The 20,123-nt window shown below is 35.5% G+C and overlaps 2 protein-coding genes across 2 annotated transcripts in view; both read right to left on the bottom strand.

Annotated features, from left to right (window-relative positions):
* LOC140151138 (alpha-N-acetyl-neuraminyl-2,3-beta-galactosyl-1,3-N-acetyl-galactosaminide alpha-2,6-sialyltransferase-like) overlaps positions 1-4,380 on the bottom strand; it is a 30,849-nt gene extending 26,469 nt beyond the window's left edge. The window contains exon 1 of the mRNA XM_072173359.1: positions 4,221-4,380. The gene's annotated coding sequence lies outside the window, so the exon portion shown is untranslated. The remainder of the gene's footprint in view (positions 1-4,220) is intronic.
* A 12,045-nt stretch (positions 4,381-16,425) lies between these two features.
* Positions 16,426-20,123, bottom strand: part of LOC140151137 (SEC14-like protein 1) — a 92,495-nt gene continuing 88,797 nt past the window's right edge. The window contains exon 14 of the mRNA XM_072173358.1: positions 16,426-16,772. Within this exon, the coding sequence (XP_072029459.1) occupies positions 16,658-16,772 (115 nt within the window). The 3' untranslated portion in view covers positions 16,426-16,657. The remainder of the gene's footprint in view (positions 16,773-20,123) is intronic.

Genomic DNA, 20,123 nt, shown 5'->3' with positions numbered 1-20,123 from the left:
AAGGTCATGTGAGGTCAAAGGTCAGGTCAAATTACAAGTTGCTCCAATTGGGCTGTAACTCGGGGAAAATGATCCCTGACACTTGGAGAGTATAAAACCACAAAGGTCAAGTGAGGTCAAAGGTCAGGTCAAATTTGAAATTGCTCCAATTAGGCTGTAAGTCTGGGAAAATGATCCCTGACACTTGGTGAGTATAAAACCACAAAGGTCATGTGAGGTCAAAGGTCAGGTCAAATTTAAAGTTGCTCCAATTGGGCTGTAAGTCGGGGGAAATGATCCCTGACACTTGGGGAGTATAAAACCACAACGGTCATGTGAGGTCAAAGGTCAGGGCAAATTTGAAGTTGCTCCAATTGGGCTGTAAGTCGGGGAAATGATCCTGGGAAGTATTAAACCGCAAAGGTCATTCGAGGTCAAAGGTCAGGTCAAATTTAAAGTTGCTCTGATTGGGCTGCAATTGGGGAAAATGATCCCTGACACTTGGGGAGTATGAAACCGCAAAGGTCATGTGAGGTCAAAGGTCAGGTCAAATTTGAAGTTGGTCCAATTGGGCTGTAAGTCGGGGGAAATGATCCCTCACACTTGGGAAGTATTAAACCGCAAAGGTCATCCGAGGTCAAAGGTCAGGTAACATTAAAGTTGCTCTGATTGGGCTGCAATTCGGGGAAAATAATCCCTGACACTTGAGAAGTATGAAACTGGAAAGGTCATCCAAGTTCAAGGGTCAGGTCAAATTTAAAGTTGCTCCGATCAGGCTGCAACTTGCGGCAAATGATCCCTAACACTTGGGGAGTGTAAAACCGAAAAGGTCATCCGAGGTCAAATTTAACGTTGCTCAGAATATGAAGCCGAAAAGGTCAACGTTGCACAGTATTGCTGCGTGATGATGTCATCACAGTCATACGCCTAACTTACCTCGTGCCCTTGCAAAGGGCACAGTTGCTCTAGTTTCTTCTTTCTTTCTTTCTTCTTTCTTCTTCTGCCGACCATTACATTTGCTCTAGCACTCACATGCGTACACCGATTTTGACCTAACTTGGTCACAACCATCATTGCACATGCCCCTACATGTCACAAGAAACTCGTGGGGTCAAAGGTCACGTAGGGGTCATAAGGGTCAAAAACGTGATTTTAACTCAAAATGCTTCTTCTCCCACAGATTACGTGGGACAGTGACGCCACTCACACACACATACATTGTTATTACCCAGCGTCTATGGTGTCCTCACAGATTTGGGGTCAATGGTCATTAAGGGTTTACTTCCGGTATACAACGAAAAACCTTCAAAAATTTTATTTGCAAAGAAAAACATAGGACAGTAACGGTATGTTCACACATAAATTGTGGTTACCCTGTGTATATGTGGTATTTTTATTTAGGGTCAAAGGTCATTAAGGGGCCACTTCCGGTATAAAACTAAATACTTTTAAAATGCTTCTTCTCCCACAAATTACGTAGGACAGTGACACCACTTGCACACATAAATTATTATAATCCCGTGTCTATGGAGTCCTCACAGATTTGGAGTCAAAGGTCATTAAGGGGTCACTTCCAGTATAAAACGAAAAACCTTCAAAAATTTTTATTTGCTAAGAAAAACATAGGACAGTAACGGTATGTTCACACATAAATTGTGGTTACCCTGTGTATATGTGGTATTTTTTTATTTAGGGTCAAAGGACATTAAGGGGTCACTTCCGGTATAAAACGAAAAACCTTCAAAAAATTTTATTTGCTAAGAAAAACATAGGACAGTAATGGTATGTTCACACATGAATTGTGGGTACCCAATTCATATGTGGTATTTTTTATTTGGGGTCAAATGTCATTAAGGGGTCACTTCCGGTCTGAGACGAAAAACCTTCAAAACGCCCCTTCTGCCACAGGTAACATAGCAAAGTGGTGCCACCTGCACCCATGCATTGACATTAGCCAATGTCTATGGCCGTTTTCATATATTTTGGGGTCAAAGGTCATTAGGGGTAACAACACGGCTGTGTTCGTGGGTTAGACCACAGCTTAGTCTAGTTTTAAATTTATGTTTCACTACTGGCAAATTGCTCCCATAGGGCCCAACTCACTGACTGAAGTGTTTTTTCCAAACAAGCTGAGCATATTGCATCATCCCCATATTTCAACTTCAAAAGACAAGCAGCTGCATATTGATATAAAGCAATTCATTTTTGGTTCTTGTGGGAAAGATTTTATGAATCCACACAATTTTTGTATGTGTTGCAATTGATGCAAAATTGGCATTAATCTTGGACAATGATGAGGCAATTTACATTTGAAGGTTCTGAGGGTAGCCTGGGTTGGTTGTAAAAACTTCAAAACATGATTGCTTTAAAATTAAAAGTACCGGTAACTATTCAAGTATCCCCTCTCCTAAAAAAAAAATAAATTGTGGCCTGTACACCATCCGCGTGGGTAGGCACGATACGCGCGTAACGCGTTTAGGGTGTCAAAAACATGAAATATTGGAAAAAAAGGTAGCAAAATTACAATCGCTATTATACGCGGAAATGAAATTTAGGGTATGAAATTTGATGCAAGGAATAAAATCCATGTTTAGGTTGTGAAAACACAGGTTTAGGGTAGGGCTGATAAGAATACGCAATTGCGTTATTTGCGCCGCAATTTGCGTATTTTGGTTCCAATTGCGCTTTTTTTTGACATTTTGAAAAAATCTATAAAAAAATAAAATTAATTTTTTTTTGGTTGCGATTTTCAATTTTTTTTCATGGATTTGGAAAATCGGGTGCGTTTTTGGCCTTGAAAATCGCGTATTCTTAGCAGGCCTAGGTTTAGGGTATTGTTTTAGCCAAGGGTTAAATCCTTGTTCATACATACACGCTATGTAACAGCGCGTGTGATTGGTCGAGAGCCGGGCATAAACAGCGTTTATGCCCGATTGCCCGGTGTCCCGGATGCGAGTCAAAAATCATGTTTTTTATTACCGTAATGTTACTTATAATATTTTGTTATTTAATATTTCGATGAAATAAGAATCACAAAATGTTCTGGTATGTATGAACGGGGTTCATTCATATATTTTCATGACTAAAGTCACTAAACGGTCGTTTATACCCTCGGGTCGCAAGCGGCCCCTCGGGCATGTATAACAACCGCTTAGTCATGAAAATATATGAATGAACCCCTAATTTAGGGTGCTTTTCAAAAGTTGATTATCGCGGATGGTGTACAGGCCACAATGGGAGTGACCCCCCAGGCCCTGATGTGGGGAAATGATGAGGGGACTTGTAATTTTTGGACTAATGTACTAATGTCGATACCGACATATTTGGGACCCCCCCTTCCGAAGAAAATGCCAGCCCCTTACATGCTTAGTACATGTACATGTATCATTATAATGTGTGCCAAAAATTGCTTGCCCCCTTCACCTGTCCCAAAAACTGTCTTAAAAGTCTTTCTCCCTCCATTGGACAGTGGCGTAGGGTGGGTCATCCAATGGGGAGGAGCGACCATGATTGGGGGGGCACCGGTCTGATGGGGCCGGGGGGACAAGCCATTTTTGGCAATTTTCCTATGGGATTTTCTAACTTTTACAATCGGTTGGGGGCATGTGCCCCCACCCCATGGCCCTATGATGCTACGCCACTGATTTGACCCCCCATCCTGCATTCCTGGCTCATAATTAACAATTGCATAGCCCTAAAAAAATGCATTGCGGGATTGATTGTACAAATCTGGACACTTTCAAAGTATAATAGTCTCAGTTAACATGATTGATTTATTATTAATTTATATTTATCAGATTGTAAATATCTGACACATGACATGGGATAAGATAAGAAGACTGAAGCATGAACAATAATGGAAATTGAACATGTCAATGATTTACAAAAATAACAATGATATAAATTTATGGTTGACTGTGATTTACTTAATTTACAGATTCTTTTTTTATAATCTCTAAATGCAATGATGAGAAATATCTGCTTGTCGCACGTCTCGAAGGGAAGTTTAACCCTAAATCCCTAAAACGTACAGTTATATTCACTTTGTAATGACCATTTGCCGTATGCCGAGCTGGCCCGGGGGAGCTGGTCAGCCGAAGTTTTCATCAAGATTCCCCGCGGCCCGGAACCGCGCTACACCGCACCATGCATGCACACGCACACGCACACCACTTCTCATTTTTGATTGGTATTGCAAAACAAACATACATTACATGCATATAAATAAAATAATGACTTACCAAATTTATACCAAAACATAAAGCAACGACTTATAGTCCGAGAAATCCGAGATTCTTTCTTCAAAATTGAGGTAAATATTGTCCCATTTTCACGAGGTACAGAGGTCTGCGGCAGTTCAGGAGCTCATTCTCTAAACAATAACAAAACACATGTGCACGCGGATCAGCCGTGTTTATTTCGTGGTTTCTGCTCCGCAAGGGTTTCTGGGTTCAACTATTTATTGACGGGGAAATTGGTTGTGTCTGTGCGTGTCTATGCCAAGTTTTACACCAATATTTTTTCGACACAAATTCAACGGTCTTGCTTTAAATACACAAAATTCATTCAGAATCTATTTTGCAAAATAACATTAACAGATTTATCATGATAAAACAATATATTATAATTTATTATTTACTATTTATTTTAAAATGTTGAAACCTTTACCCCTCTGAAAATTATGCACTAACCCGTCTAGTCAAAATAGTTTGTTGACCTTGAAATTGAAAGCCATGTTCATGCTGTGTACGTGTGACTGCAGTTCCCGCGGCCTGGTGGTATTGTGAAATCACACACTGCACACAGAGGATGATATTGCTATTGCATCATTGAACTCCGGCATTGAACCTTTTTTTTGTGTACAAAAAGTGCATCCTTTCATGACGATTCATCCCGCCTAGCCACCAGCAAATAAATTTACTATTTCATCAACCCTTTTACATGCAAGATTTTGGTGAGCTCGAATTTAAAACCTTCAATTGTCTTATCATATAATGCGAGCGCAGTGAGCAGGAAATTTTGCATAATTATTTGAACGTGTTTCTAACGTTTTCCTACGCCTTTTTAGGGCGTAATATAGAAATGGTGCCCAAAATATCTGTGCCAAAAATTGCTTGCCCGCCCTTTCGACCTGCCAAAATCGCTTGACCCCCTTTCGACCTGCCAAAAATGCTTGCCCCCCCTTTGGCCTGCCAAAAATCTTTGCCCCCCTATAATTCATATATAATTCATATATATATGATGGTCCATACAATCATCCCCCAATCAATGTTATTGCCTGTATGTGTATTTCTGACCAAATTAAACTTGTAATTTGGCCAAAACAACTGCTGCCTTTATTAAGTGAACTGTTTATGATCAAACAACCTTTTGTACACAACTTGTATAAAATTAAGACCGGTAAACAGCAGTTGGAAGACAAAACAAAGCAAAACAATTTGCACACCAGTTTTATTTTCTTAACAAAATGTAACTTTATTGCTTATTTTTATTATCTCACCTCCACATGATGTTTTTAATGAGCATACATGTACCATACCGTAATTTTAATTGACAGTTTATAAATGAGGATAACAATAATTAACTTTAAAAAATAAAATGATAAACTTCAATTTAAGGGTGAATTAGCAATGAATTAATAATGCTTATTTGAGCAAAGCCCCTTTCATAATATTATCAAAATAAATCAAATCGCTTATATCAATTACTTACCAAATTATTGATTTATTGATATGCAATATCAATAAATCAATTGTACATATGTTTTGGTTAACAACTTAACTTTAATATCATTAGAAAGATTTGATACCAATTAATATACACTATTACAACTCTGGACTTTTGAAATCCTTCATAAAAGTACACTGAGAGATTTGCTATCAAATTTCCACAAACAAAATATTTTTGAACACACATTAAACATACATAGGTCTGATCTTAAAGCCCCTCCGATGTTCAAAACCACATTTTTGGGCGCTACGCGTGCACATTGTCCAAATATTTTTTTTATTTGATGCTCAAAGACTTACAATAATGTACAGTCTCTCTACCCCCACAAAGAAAGCTGTCTACGCCCAAGATTTGTATGGAAAAAACTTTGATCTATTTTTGTCAAATCATTTATCATCATTATATTGACGAGTTTTCTATCATATCACTTTTTGTGTAAAACTCTAAATGCTTTTTTTATCAAAATTTTTGTTCAAGCACTTAAAACAAATAGAGCTTATAATATCTAAACAGGAATTTGTAGAAATTTCTTAATGTACTCTTGTAAAATTCATTAAAAAAAACCATTGCTACATAATTACAACATCACTGTTGATAACAGCCTCATATTTCACTATTTCAATTGGTTCTTCTTTGCCAATCAAATATGAGGTCAAAGTTCATATTCAAATACATAATTTCAGGCATGGCTGAGCCTAGTGACTACATAACTGCATTTGAACTCCACAAAATAGCACCAAAACTAGACCACTGGTATAGAAATACAGATGTGAAGCAGCCAAGCTGGATATTCATGTATCGAACAAAATAATCCAGCTCAACTACATAGAACCAGCTGGTAGCCACTGATGAAGTTTTGAATGCTTTTTATTGTATCTACAAGAGCACAGCAAACCCATTCTAGGGATGTTTTCTTCATTTTCTACACCTAAAGTATACAACATTCTCAAGTTTAAGTTTCTTACCCACTAGCGGATCCAAGGGTATGCAGGGGGCACTAGCTGCCCGTCTAATCTGCATAGTCCGCCCATTTCTAGACATGTACTAATTGTCAATTTCAGCCTCATAGCCTTCTGGTCATGTAACAATTTTTCAATCCTGGGATCCGCCAGTGTTACCTAACTACATTGTACATTATAAACTTCAGAGAGGTTTGAAACACCCCTTTACTCATGTATAGCAATATATCTATATATATTATTCAGCTTCTAATTCAATTCATCATTTTTGTTTAATAATTCATTCGCAAACACACTGTTTGACGCTCATTTTCACAATTCTGTTACATCGTTAATCTGTAGTTCCAGAACTTACAAAGTGTCAGCAGCAACTGTTGCTATTTTCAAAGACATTTTATATACACTGACACCTGTATTCAGAAGTACTTGCAAAACACCATGCATGCCAAATATATACCTGAAAGCCATATTGTAACATTTGCTGCGGAGGACACACCTCAATATTTTTCAAAATTCTGTTTTTTTGAACAACATGATTGCAATGTACTTTAGTAAACTAACATACCCTGCAAAAATCAATATTTTTGTTGCTGTAGTTTTGTCAAAACCTGCTATTTTGAATAAACCGCCTGAACAAGACGGTATATTATTACCATGAAAATATTAGTCAAAAACATATGCGATGTTCATAACACAGTATGTACATGGCGTGCAAGTGGTCGTGACATAACAAAAGAACTGAAATGACTCGCGTTCAAAGGAGTGGCTCGCATTGGTGACATTATGCCCTGGTATAAAAGAGAGTGTTCCTTTGTAATTATATTGCCTCAACTCTTTGGGCCAAAATTAAAACAGGACATATCTGACAGTGAAAACTAAGATCTTGTGAAAAAAAATACATGTCTATTTCTTATGGATATGTTACAATATGGCTTTAAGTTCAAAATGCAACTTTGTGTGCCATTGTTGAACTTTTCTGAAGACTCATTGTGACAGGTATATAGTAAGAACGAATTTGGTGCCTTCCAAAGTAATTCTTTATGTTCTTCTATTTTGTTTTGGCAATTTTAAACAATTGGAGATGTTGAAATTATGAGCAACAACAGAACTTAACATTGAAAACCATGGAGTATTATTTCAATACAAACTATGGTCACAATACAAGCTATAATTTAGCTTATCGGTTTATGTGGATACGGCAAACCAGGACATGATATTGATCTTGCCAATTTACTCAACACAGTGTGTTTTGCCTGTCAATTGTTACTATAAAACAATGCGGGCACTAATGTAACAGAAGTCACATCGTCTACAATGAACAACTTTCTACATGCACAACTGCACTGAAACTGATTTTTTTGGCACTTTGCATGATTGGTAAAACAACATCAATTCAGATCTTTTCAGAATCACACAATTTTTTGTTTTTGTGTGCTAGGTTGCATGTAACTACTAACCACATCGCTGGGCAGGAAAACCTATGTGTCACTGGCCCCTGAACATGTTTAAAGCAAAACCTTTTATGTAACCTGTTGGCAGTTTTGTTTTAAACATGTTCAGGGGCCAAAAGCACACAGGAGGCTTTTCCTGCCCAACAAAGATTTGACACACATTTTGACAACTTACAATTGAGACTCGGCATCAAGAAAAGCAAAAAACTTCAAAATGCACTAGTCCATTTGAAATCCAAACACCTCCTAAGGAATACATGACCTTAATCTCCCACACAGGAGTGTATATTTCAAATGGGGCCACCCATTCAGGTAACCCTGTTTGAAATTCACACTCCCTGTGTGGAAGATTAATGACATGTCTACGGACTGGAGTAGCCCAATTACAATCAAGTTGTTGAACAACATGTTGCAAAACAACATCATTTATAATACAATTTAAAATCAATTTTGAAAATACGTAACCCAAGCTGATCAAATGGAAGGGATATTCAGATCATAAATTATTTGTTTTACAACACCATACCTCTTAAAGTGTGTTACACAAATTAATAAGATAATATCCACAAATTAATGATATTATTCTTTAGCAATACCTAATCACATACAGAATAACTTACCCTGGCATTAATTCATGTATAATATTGACTTAAATGGTTATCTATGAAAGATACGTAGTAAGACTTTCAATGCTTGATATACTAAATGAGGGATTATCTTTACAATGAATTATTCCAGTTGAAATCCATACGCCCCCATGACAGACATGACCTTAATCTTTCACACAGGGAGTTTGAATTTAGAATGGGGTTACCTGAATGGGGGACTCCCATTTGAGACCTACTACCCCGGTGTGGGAGATTATAAGGTCATGTCTTCCATAGGAGGTGTTTGGATTTCAACTCGAATAGCCGTCGGCTCCATATCCATCTTATATTGACAAAGTTAGAAAAGTTGTGAGCCATCAAAGATCTGCATATCCCTGTTATCAAACCTCAAGCCAGCTTCAGCAAGGAGGTTAATAGCTACTTATGCTTAACCCTATCAGCAGTCTCTACAAGATCCTAGTTCCACGCTGTAAATGCCTTGGTAAAATAAAACAAAAGTGATCCATTCTTAATCAGATAGATATGAACCAGCTTATCATTAAACAGTTGGGCTTGCAGTGTGATACAATATTACAAAAGGGAATAGTAATGATCGAGTTATACGATAACATTCTGCATTGATTCATACGATAAAACTTAATATAATATTTTGTATATTACACGCATAGGGCTCAGCCCTTCTGACTTAGAAACATCAAAAATACTGTGTTGTTATTAACAATATTATTATCTACAAGTAACACTTTGCAAACTCTTTTACACTTCACAGAACTTGACATACTTGGTGTATCACAAAAGGAGCTTCATGATTATGTCATGTCAACATCCACTCCTTCCTCTTTGTCAAAAACACAACGTAATACACAAGTATATGAAGCAGGCAGAACTTTGCCTTTAACTATGAGGTGCAAACCAGTCTTGAAGTGTTAGGCTTCATAAACTGTGCATAAGTTCATACAAAAATGTCTCTACACTTAACTCTGCAATAAATAGGCAAATGTGGGATTTTGGGTAAATGCTCTTTGATGGACATTCTATAACTTGTTGTGAATTACTTGACTAAACTAGTTGTCAGTTATAGGCAAAGTTGATGATGCATATATACTTATATTATATATATCTTTGGGAAAAAATTATGATACTGACAAACCCGAGGAAATAGTCGATATAGCAATTTATATTTACTGCCATTGCTGCAGTAATGATCACATTTTGAGATTGTCTTGGATAGACTTTAGTTCTTTTTCCCAAAAGTAATGGCTTCAAAATGGAGTATAGTTTCATGAACTTTACACCAATGTATTTTAAGCTAGGTAAAAGTATGTTTTTCAGAGCGAAGAGTTACGATGAGGAAATCAGGATTTAAATACAAAATATTGAGAATGGTAGCAACTTACTTTTTTCTTAAATAGATATACATAAGTAAATATACAACCAATCAAATTATTATAGTAGTCAAAACACTATAAATACATCTTGTATGCATATTAATAGCTTAGATATGTACAATATACAGATTTAAAAAAAAGAACGTGTACAGATTCAGGTAGTAATAGCCACCCTGTAACACATTATGCCGTTTATATAATGTTTTTCACTGAGAATACAGATGGTATAAATTGTAACTATATAGTTGAAAAATGATGGTTCTTATCCATTTTAAGGTCATTCATTGTATGGTAGAAAAACTTGAAATGGATATCAAGACAGAGACTGAGCTGTATTTATAAAGCAAGAGAGATTTGGCATCATATTTTGGCCTGTTACTTAACTCAGCAAAGTTTTTTTGTCCCCATTCCTTTAAAATCTAGGTCGGTTGGACCCCTAGAACAGGGTTTTTTGTCACCTCTTCTCAAGTTGATTTTCAAAGAAATCAAAACAGCATAACCATTTGTTGATTTATGGCTTTATCATCAGCCTGCAAAAGAAAAAGGTAGATCGGTCCCACATGTTAAGTTTGTACACTGTCTTATACACAACCAAGAAATGTGGCATTTGGTTTGCAAAATAGGACAGAATTGAATCAATTTCAGAACTGCAAAATTCAACAAATTTAACAACCAACACCCCCCCAATGAGCACGATATAGATATATTTAAATTTTATGAGCAATTATGGCAAATTTTTTGATATTCTTGTTCTTAAACTGTGAAAGTATGAAAAAGTTCTCGAAAATTTCTTGCACTTGTTGTATCAAAATTCCCCAGTGCTGTGTACAGTGAAATCCATTGACCCGTTTCCTGAGTGTTATTGGTCCATGTGGCCTAATCTTTGTTTGTGCGTCAATATGGGTAAGGTTACGTCACAAGAATTCCATCAAACAGCAGGTTTTTTGTAATTACATTTCGACAAAATATGAAAATTACTTGGATCCGAAATATTTCAGAATAATACAGTTTCATTGGCTGTGGCTGTTTTGTACAAATCTGGGACATTGTGCTATTCCGGTTGATATCCATATCCCTATGGAGGACATCATGCACCTTAATCATCCATACAAGAGTGTGAACTTTAAATGGAGTTACCTGAATGGGCGACTCCATTTGAAATATACACCCCCTGTGTAGGCGATAAAGGCCATGTCTTCCATAGGGGTGTATGGATTTCAACTGGAATAGCCCATGACAAGATTAGAATCTAAAGCGAGTCTAGCGACTAGAGTAATTGGCAAGTAAAGATACTATTTATATTTTCCGAGACAATAATCGAAACAGATGATTATTGTGGTTCACCTGAAGTTCGGTAGTAACGTCGATGTTTTTTGTGGTTGCGCTGCAAGCGTGCGGGCAAACTTCCCTTGTACGCGTGCTCTGTGCGATTAACTTCACGCGTGCGGTTCGATACTGTGCACAGCAAAATACGTACCTACGTCACTACCAAACTTGAAGCGAACCACAGAATAGATTTCCATTTCTTCAATGCTTCATCTTGAAACCAAATAGAGAAACATCAATCCAGATACTATAAGATCAATCATCTTTCAAGCACAAAGAGGAACTGGTTTTGGAAGACTATCCCCTATAGCTGGATCGACTACTTTAACACTGATAATTATCAACTCCTCAACACTTTTCCTTTTCCTTTGTATAAATCCTGTTTTTGTGATTTCTCTTCCAGCAGAAACTGATCTCTATCAATCCATGATGTTTACCAGATCAAACATTTTTGTAATTCAAGGCTATTCCAGATTAAATCCATCCATACAAATCCTATGGATATTCACACTCCATGTGTGGAAGGTCAAGTCTTCCATAGGGGGTGTATGGGTTTCAACTGGAATAGCCCAAAGGAGTTGATAATAAATGATCTCAAACTCTTGACTCAGATACTGCATAGCAGGAAATTTTGGCAGGGTTTAATTTTCACGATTTTCACGTTCGACAGTCAGCAAAGCATTTTTAAAACCGCTTAAATATTATTACACATAGTAATTAATGTGAATATATTTGGAAATGCCAAAACTGTCCATAATTGATAAAAATTGTGAAAAATTAACCCAGCAAAAATGCCAAAACTGTCCAGAATTGATCAAAATCACGACAAATTGACCCAGCGACAATATCCCACCATACAGTACATTGTTTAAAGAGATTACAGTTGCTTGACTAAGCCGATACGATGGAAGAGTCCAAGAGATGAGATCTGTCAATGTGTTGTACATGTACTAATACAAAAAAATGAATGGTCACAAAGAGTTCGCTTTTAATTTGCATAGTTCTACAAAGGTGAACTTCCCATTGGTCACTCAGTTGCCTTTCTAATGAATATTCATCACACACCAAGCCTTAAGTGACCAATCAGGAATATTACACTTGTTGATATAACAATGATCAAGAGGAACAATCACATGCATATTAATATATAAACTTTGGAATGCTTTATATATTTGACAATATTAAATGGCCATTATTTGCTGGCCACAAACGACTTCACTAAATGTCAATGTCTACATAAAATCATTGTGACTCAGTGAGAGATACATTAAATATCGAGTACAATTATCATACATGTGAAAAATAAAGCAGTGCTTATGATTTGTAGGTGACCATCGAGAAAACACACACCAAGCAGCAGTTATAGTGTTTGAACAGAAAGATCACAGGTGACCTGTAATGACCTTTAACCTTTATGCATGTCACCTTTGACCTTCGAGTCCATACACTATTTCACTTGCAAATTGCATCCAGAGCAAAATTCAATATACATTGCGTTTGACAACCGAATTCATATTTTAAACAACAATAGAATAAAGTGTTATCAACCACCAAAATGTTTTTTATATTTTCAATACATTACTATCATTTTACTAAGTTCACTGTGATATTAAACCGACCACATATTATATAAGCAAACAGAGAAATTAAAATATCAAATTATTATTGACATTAAATGACACCTAATTCCACCATTGAATATATGGCAAACTATGTAAAATAAATATGTGCAGAGTTTACTTATTCCAACAAATAAACCCCATGAGAACTACCTGCCTATTGGTCAAAAAGGAGTTTTCATTATCAATTGGACCAATCAGCAATATTGTTAGAATAATTCCACCACGCAAAAAAAATGTGGGTGAATTATTTGCAAAACTAAATTCTGATTGGTAATCAAATTGAAGATATCATGTAATTGACCAATCAGAGGCAATGTTAGATTGGCAGGTAGTGCTCAGGGTGTTAAAGAAATTTTCTACACCAGTACACAATAGAAGTGGTGGTAGGATGGTTCCCAGGAACACACCACTCACATTTATGGTCATTTTACACACTAATTACCAAACTTAAATGTGTCAGTTCATATTTAGGATACAAAAAACATATTATACCTAATGAGTCTGATTCACATCGAGAATTATGCTAATATTATGTCATTAACTTGTAAAAATCACCTAGTGCTAGACAATACACATAATATACCAAAATAATTAAAAAACATTAAACCTATACACTGTAAAAAATAAAATATATCCTAAGACTAAAATCAACAGACAGGTAAGATTAAAATAATATATCGAAATTATAATACTAAAACTAATAAGTTGTCCATATAACATCAAATTTGTAACTACAGTACTTCATATACAATTTTTATTCCATAGTCTCAGTAATCAGGGCAAAGTTAAAGCATCACACTCACTTTTGAATGTGTGATCCCTCATTGTGCCCTTGAGATGAGAATATGAAGGTCATAGATGTTTCAAACATTTTGTTCTGGATTTGCTAGTATACATTTTGTCTTACAGATGTACACTCCAAATTAACATTGTGTTTTGTTGTACAATGTAAAAGAAATTGCCTTCAAATTTGCATCCAAATCCATCCCAAGAATGCCAAAACAGTACACTGCGCCAAGTCCTTTTGTAGAACCAATCTAGAAAACACTGCCAGTGTGTTGAGATTATGTTTACGGAAACTTTAAAAGGGAACAAAAACGTTGCCATGGTCCTAAGTCAATGTTAGACTTTGTAGAACCGTTATCAACTAAGTAGAACCGTTATCAACTTCACAAGCTCAAACAATTTCAAAAATCAGAATGGTTGTGTTTCCTTGGTATTCAAATCACTGTTCAGTCCATATTCATACTTAATGAATTTTTTAAACTATTATCGGCTATTTGATTAGGAAAATTTAGGGAAAAAACTCACCCCAGCAGTGATTCCCAAATTTCTTCTGCATAAGTCTGGCCATATAATTAAATGTTTGAAAACAATACACATAAAAACCTACATAAAATTAAATTTAGTTTGTTTAGAGTTAACAATAAAAATAAATATTGACAAATATCATATCAAAATACAGTGTTACAACGCTGCACCGATAAACTGAAACACAAAATTAACTTATATCACACATGAAATCACACAGTAATAGAATTTTCTTGCAAAGACATCAATTTTTTGCATCTGAAAGTTTAATTTTCAAGTATTTTATACATTATTACTATTTCATAAGGACCTGAGCAGTAAGGCATGACCACACACAAACCCACACACATAGATCAAATAAGAAGTTCTTATTCTCTTAATATTGTGTGTCATGCCGATGACATGATGGCGGTCAAACAATCTACTGACCCATATGTACTCTCATAATCAGTGAACAAAGTTTGTACACATGTGCATACTATTTGGGAAATGATTCTCTATGAGTTTTAGTAGTTGAGATCATATCCGATGCAAGGTCAAAGTTGGACAGACATTAACAAACTTTGCCGTTGATTATGAGACTACTGGAGTCAGTAGGAAGAATATAGCGCCCTCTGTTGGTCACAGTGAAGAAGTCTGTCCCAAATCTTGATTTATGGCTACGATTTAGTTCAGACTACATGTTTGTAGCAATACCTTCACAAATGCCGAAGAAATATATATAAACACAATTTTCAGTGGCACTTTGGCCAGGCCTATTTGAAGATATCGCATACTGTTCCACTATGACCCAAGTTCACTCTGTGCAATAAGGCTGGTAATTGCAAATATACACTAGCTCTGAAAAAACACTTCCGGAACAGGGGTAAGTAACTACTATATGTTAAAAAAAAAAAAATCTATGATGCACAATAAATGGGGGCAACATTTTCTTACAGGATATGTGGGGCAAATTGCTTGGATAATATTGCATTGTTAGCACACATTTGGCTGCCCACATGATACACACTTAAAATGGATGGTTGAAACGCATTTTGTTACTTGATAACTAGTGCCGCTGTCTTTAACTAGGGGCTAACTACAAGGGCAATATTTGCAAGTTTCGGTTGGATATTTGTGACGTTGTTGTTTTTTGTTCCACTTGAGTACCTTATTGGTCTATGGATGATTTCGGAAGTATCTTCCACAGGGGAGTATGAATTTCAAATTAACCAATTCTATTTGAAACTCAGCCTCCCTCTGTGGAAGTTTCAGATTGAATCACTCTAACAGGGTGTGTGAAATTCCAATAAAGCTGCTTAATGTGTTCATTCCATTTGAATCTCATAATCCCCCTTGTAAAAGACATTTCCAAAATCTTTCACAGGGGGAGTGTGGATTATAAATGGAATAGCCCATTCATTGAATCCAAAAGGTTGACTTGACATAGGCTACGTGACAAATCACTTAAAAATATCTAAACATGTCAAAACACTGCGATGAATTTTCGCACTCATATTTCAAGTCTATGGGAAATTAGGTCTGGTTAACTGATGAATTTAACTTCCGACATACGGTTAAATATCAATATAAAATCTACCAGCAGCAACACTTTTATTCTTGCAAACACACAATCACATGGATTCAACCATGCAAATTTGATGTGTTTAGTAGACTTGTACTACATGGACTAACAGACAAAGTGGTATTTTGAGCAGGTTAAGATAAAGTTACGCAAGTGGAACAAAACGTATCACCAGCACTAAACTTTGGGTTTGAATACAAATACATCTTAGCAATGTCCCCATATAGGTGTCTTGAGCAGGTATGTTCAGGCATAAAAACTGGTCTTGGGAAAAAACCCAGTGAAAATCATGTTTTTTTTACCAATTTCTGTGAATTTGATTCAGAAATAGGCTGAAAAACACTGAAAACACTAACAAAAAAATGCTGAAATCAGGTAAAACGTTGAAAATTTTTATGCCTGTATGTTCCATGTCTGCTTCAGATTATGCAATATCAGTTTGGCCATGTTTTTAGACTGCAAACTTTGAAATATACATTGACTTCAACTTGAGGATATGCCAATAATAGTACTTTTGTCATCATCTATCCACATAAAATATATAACAAAGTAAACCAGTAAGTAATAAAATATGAAAACAGTTGCGAAGTTTACTCCATAAAAAGAATCAAGATTTGCTGGCCTATTAGAGGACATTGCTTCAAGGAAAGTACTCATTTTATTTTATTGCACAGAGTGAACAAGAGAGGGCGCTAGAGCTCAGTGTCCTTTGGCTCTAGTCACCGTGACACCTGTGAGCTGGACTGTGAATGACCACTGGTCTTGCTGGAGGTGGTGCTTATGCTGAGTGATGAGAAGCCACTCTGGCAAGACTGCAGACTTGTCATCGAGCCCCTGTAGGGGAAACAAAAAGGTAAAAAATAGGAATACATGAGTCCATGTCATCATTGGCAACAATTGAATAAAATAAACAAATTGACAAACATTGACAAGGCAGGTATATGAGGGTCAGATTAGATATAGCTTGCCCATGCCTCAAAACTCATCCGAAATTGTCGGCTGCGGTAAATTAAAATATGTATAAACACACACAATGTGTACCCCTGTAAACACTGTTTGTCAACCGGGGACACTTATTGGCTAAACCACACAGTTGCGGTTTTTAACCACTGAGGACTTTTTGCTAATTTTTATCATCCAACAGATGCATCCTAATTACTTTGTTACATGAAAGAGAATATACCTTACCCTTCCCAGAATCCTTTGCAACATAATACATCACATCATTTCATCAAATGACACTCCCATTACATTAGTAGATTCCATTTGTTTTAATTTTGAGAATAGACTGGCTAAACATGGGTCGATAGTCAAGAAATAAACATATTTTGTAAGATCTGGATGTGCTCTATTCATTATATCAGTGTCACTATCAACCCATGTTGCACGAGATAGCACATCGGTACAAAAAATTGAATTGCATTATGGGAAGTGTAAGATATCTTCTCTGGTTATAATAGGATAGGCATTTACCAGATAAGCGTTTACATTAATTACATCATTAGTACACCTCATTATGGTTAATAGCTGCCATTACATCCCCACACTGGTGGATAATGGTATTAAAATTATCCCATTATTTACATTATTATGCTTTTTATAAAAAAGTAATTTTTTTCAGAAAACTGGACAGAAATTATATTTGAATCAATTACCATTTAAATTGAAACAAAATTAGTAAGTTTAAGAATGCTACTCTTAAAATCTAAAATTTGGAATCATCAGAATTGTCATAATTTTTTTTAGTTTTATAAACACACAAGTCAACAGTAAAAGAAAATTCAAAATAAAATCAAAACAAAAAATCCCTATCATTATTTACAATATGCTTTTTGAAAAATAGCAGAAATATTTTTTTCTTCAAAAACCTGGACAAAAATAATATTGAATCAATTACCATTTAAATTGAAACAAAATTAGTAAGTTTGAGAATGCTACTCTTAAAATCTAAAATTTGGAATCATCAGAATTGTCATAATTTTTTTTAGTTTTATAAATACACAAATCATCGAGTTTGAGAATGCTACTCTTAAAATCTAAAATTTGGAATCAATTGAATTGTCATATTTTTTTTTAGTTTTATAAATACACAAATCAACAGAGTAAGAAAATTCAAAAACAAAATCAAAACAAAAAATCCCTACTGTTATTTACATTATGCTTATTATAAAATATCAAAAATATATTTTTTTTTCTTCAAAAAACAGGACAGAAATAATATTGGAATCAATCAACCTTTAAATTGTAACAAAACAAACAAAATTTGAGAATGATACTCTTTAAAAATCTAATATTTGGAATCATCAGAATATTATATTTTAGAAAAACACGAAAGTCGAAACTTCAAAATCAAAATCAAAACAAAAAAATCTGTGTCACTGTTCTCGGTTGTTAAGTTAAAAACAAACAAAAACAAAAAACACTTTTATAAATTATCTGAAAATACTGTCATGCTGTCAATATGTGTTAAGTGTTAGCAAACACTGCATAGGAATCAGATACTGTTATGCATATCACTAGGATCCACAACATGCTCATCGATCAGCGGCACAGTTCATTAACCCCAATACATTGGTTTATTCATTGAATGACCTTTGAAAATTTGGGTACAAAAACTCATACCTTGCAACTTGAGGTCAAAATTTGCACTGTGATTGTTTAATTAAGGTTAGTGAACTATGGCATTGGGATGAGGCCATTATGATAGTGTATATCATTGGTTAACTTGCATTATGCATAAGTCTATATATATAACATGTGCCAGATAGATAGGGTTTTGTTTACATTTCTGTGCATGCATAATACATGATAGTGGTACCGCACACTTTTGTATTGACAATATGCTCAAGATTTGTTTTGATAATTTGACAGAAGTTCATTGAAAGTATCAAAAAGGTGTGATGAAAATATATTTCGAACATGTTTTTTTTTAATTAAGAAAAGAATTTTGAGGTTTTTCAGATAGACTGTTGTGAACTGGGAGAACCTATACTATGATACACACACCCCACACTTTATACATTTATACATGTTTTGGGCGCAAATTGGGGATGGTGCATGTTTACATAGTTGCAGGCAATGGGCTATTCCAGTTGAAATCCATACACCCCCTATGGAAGACATAAACCTTAATCTTCCACACAGGGAGTGTAAATTTTAAAAGGGGTTACCTGAATGGATGATTCCATTTGAAATCTACACTCCCTGATTGATTAGGAGATTAAGGTCATGTCTTCCATAGGGGACCGGACATTGGGGGTACATGGATTTCAACTGGAATAGCCAGCCATATGTATCTGTAGCATATTGACATATTGTTGACATTTTCCACTACCATCTGTTGTGTCAAATTTGTGTACACAAATATGCTATGCAAATCAAATACAAATCTATGCAACGACTGTGCACCTGCACGGTGCTAACAAATGAGGAAAATATAGTTGGTACCGGGGTAGCGATTGTGTCGCAAAGCATTCCTACAAGCCTACAGGTTTTTCAAGTGTTTAAAAAGCGGACGTATCTCAAGAATGCATTTGGCATGAGCAATTGTGACCTACTGCAGACCTCCACAAACCGAGGACATTCATTTCATATATATTTATTTCACAATCGTGGCCATGGGCCAAATTACAGAGAAATATTACAATTATAATTAAATACTTAGAATAACACACAAATTTAAAACATTTATAAATACACAAGTATTGCACATGGTAGTATAAATAAACATGACACATGGAAAATATATTATTACAAGGACATAAAGATATGAAATTTGCACAAATAAAATAGGCCAATTACAATGTAAAATATCACCAAAAGATTTGATTAAAAAGCACTAAAAATCAAAATTTAACCTGCCAGCAGGATAAAATCTTTATGAAAAAAATGTGTACATCCATAACAAAATGATGCACCCATCGGACGCCACACACGTCTCACCCCGCACAACAGCCAGGAACAAACACCAGACCCATCCCAAGCGCAGGCCACTCCAAATCATCCGCAAGTCACATGGCCAAGGAATTTATTTATTTATTTATTTAAACTTTCTTTACCCAGGGTAGCTCCTTCAATGTCAAACACTGATTTCCAAGGAGGCCCTGCATTTACATTGTGAACAAGCAGCATACAATGTATATACATGTACAGTAATAAATCAGAAAATACATAAATTATAAATGG

Source organism: Amphiura filiformis, chromosome 4 (genome assembly GCF_039555335.1).
Source record: "Amphiura filiformis chromosome 4, Afil_fr2py, whole genome shotgun sequence".
In the NCBI taxonomy this organism is placed as follows: domain Eukaryota; kingdom Metazoa; phylum Echinodermata; class Ophiuroidea; order Amphilepidida; family Amphiuridae; genus Amphiura; species Amphiura filiformis.
This window is presented reverse-complemented; position numbering and strand designations above follow the sequence as displayed.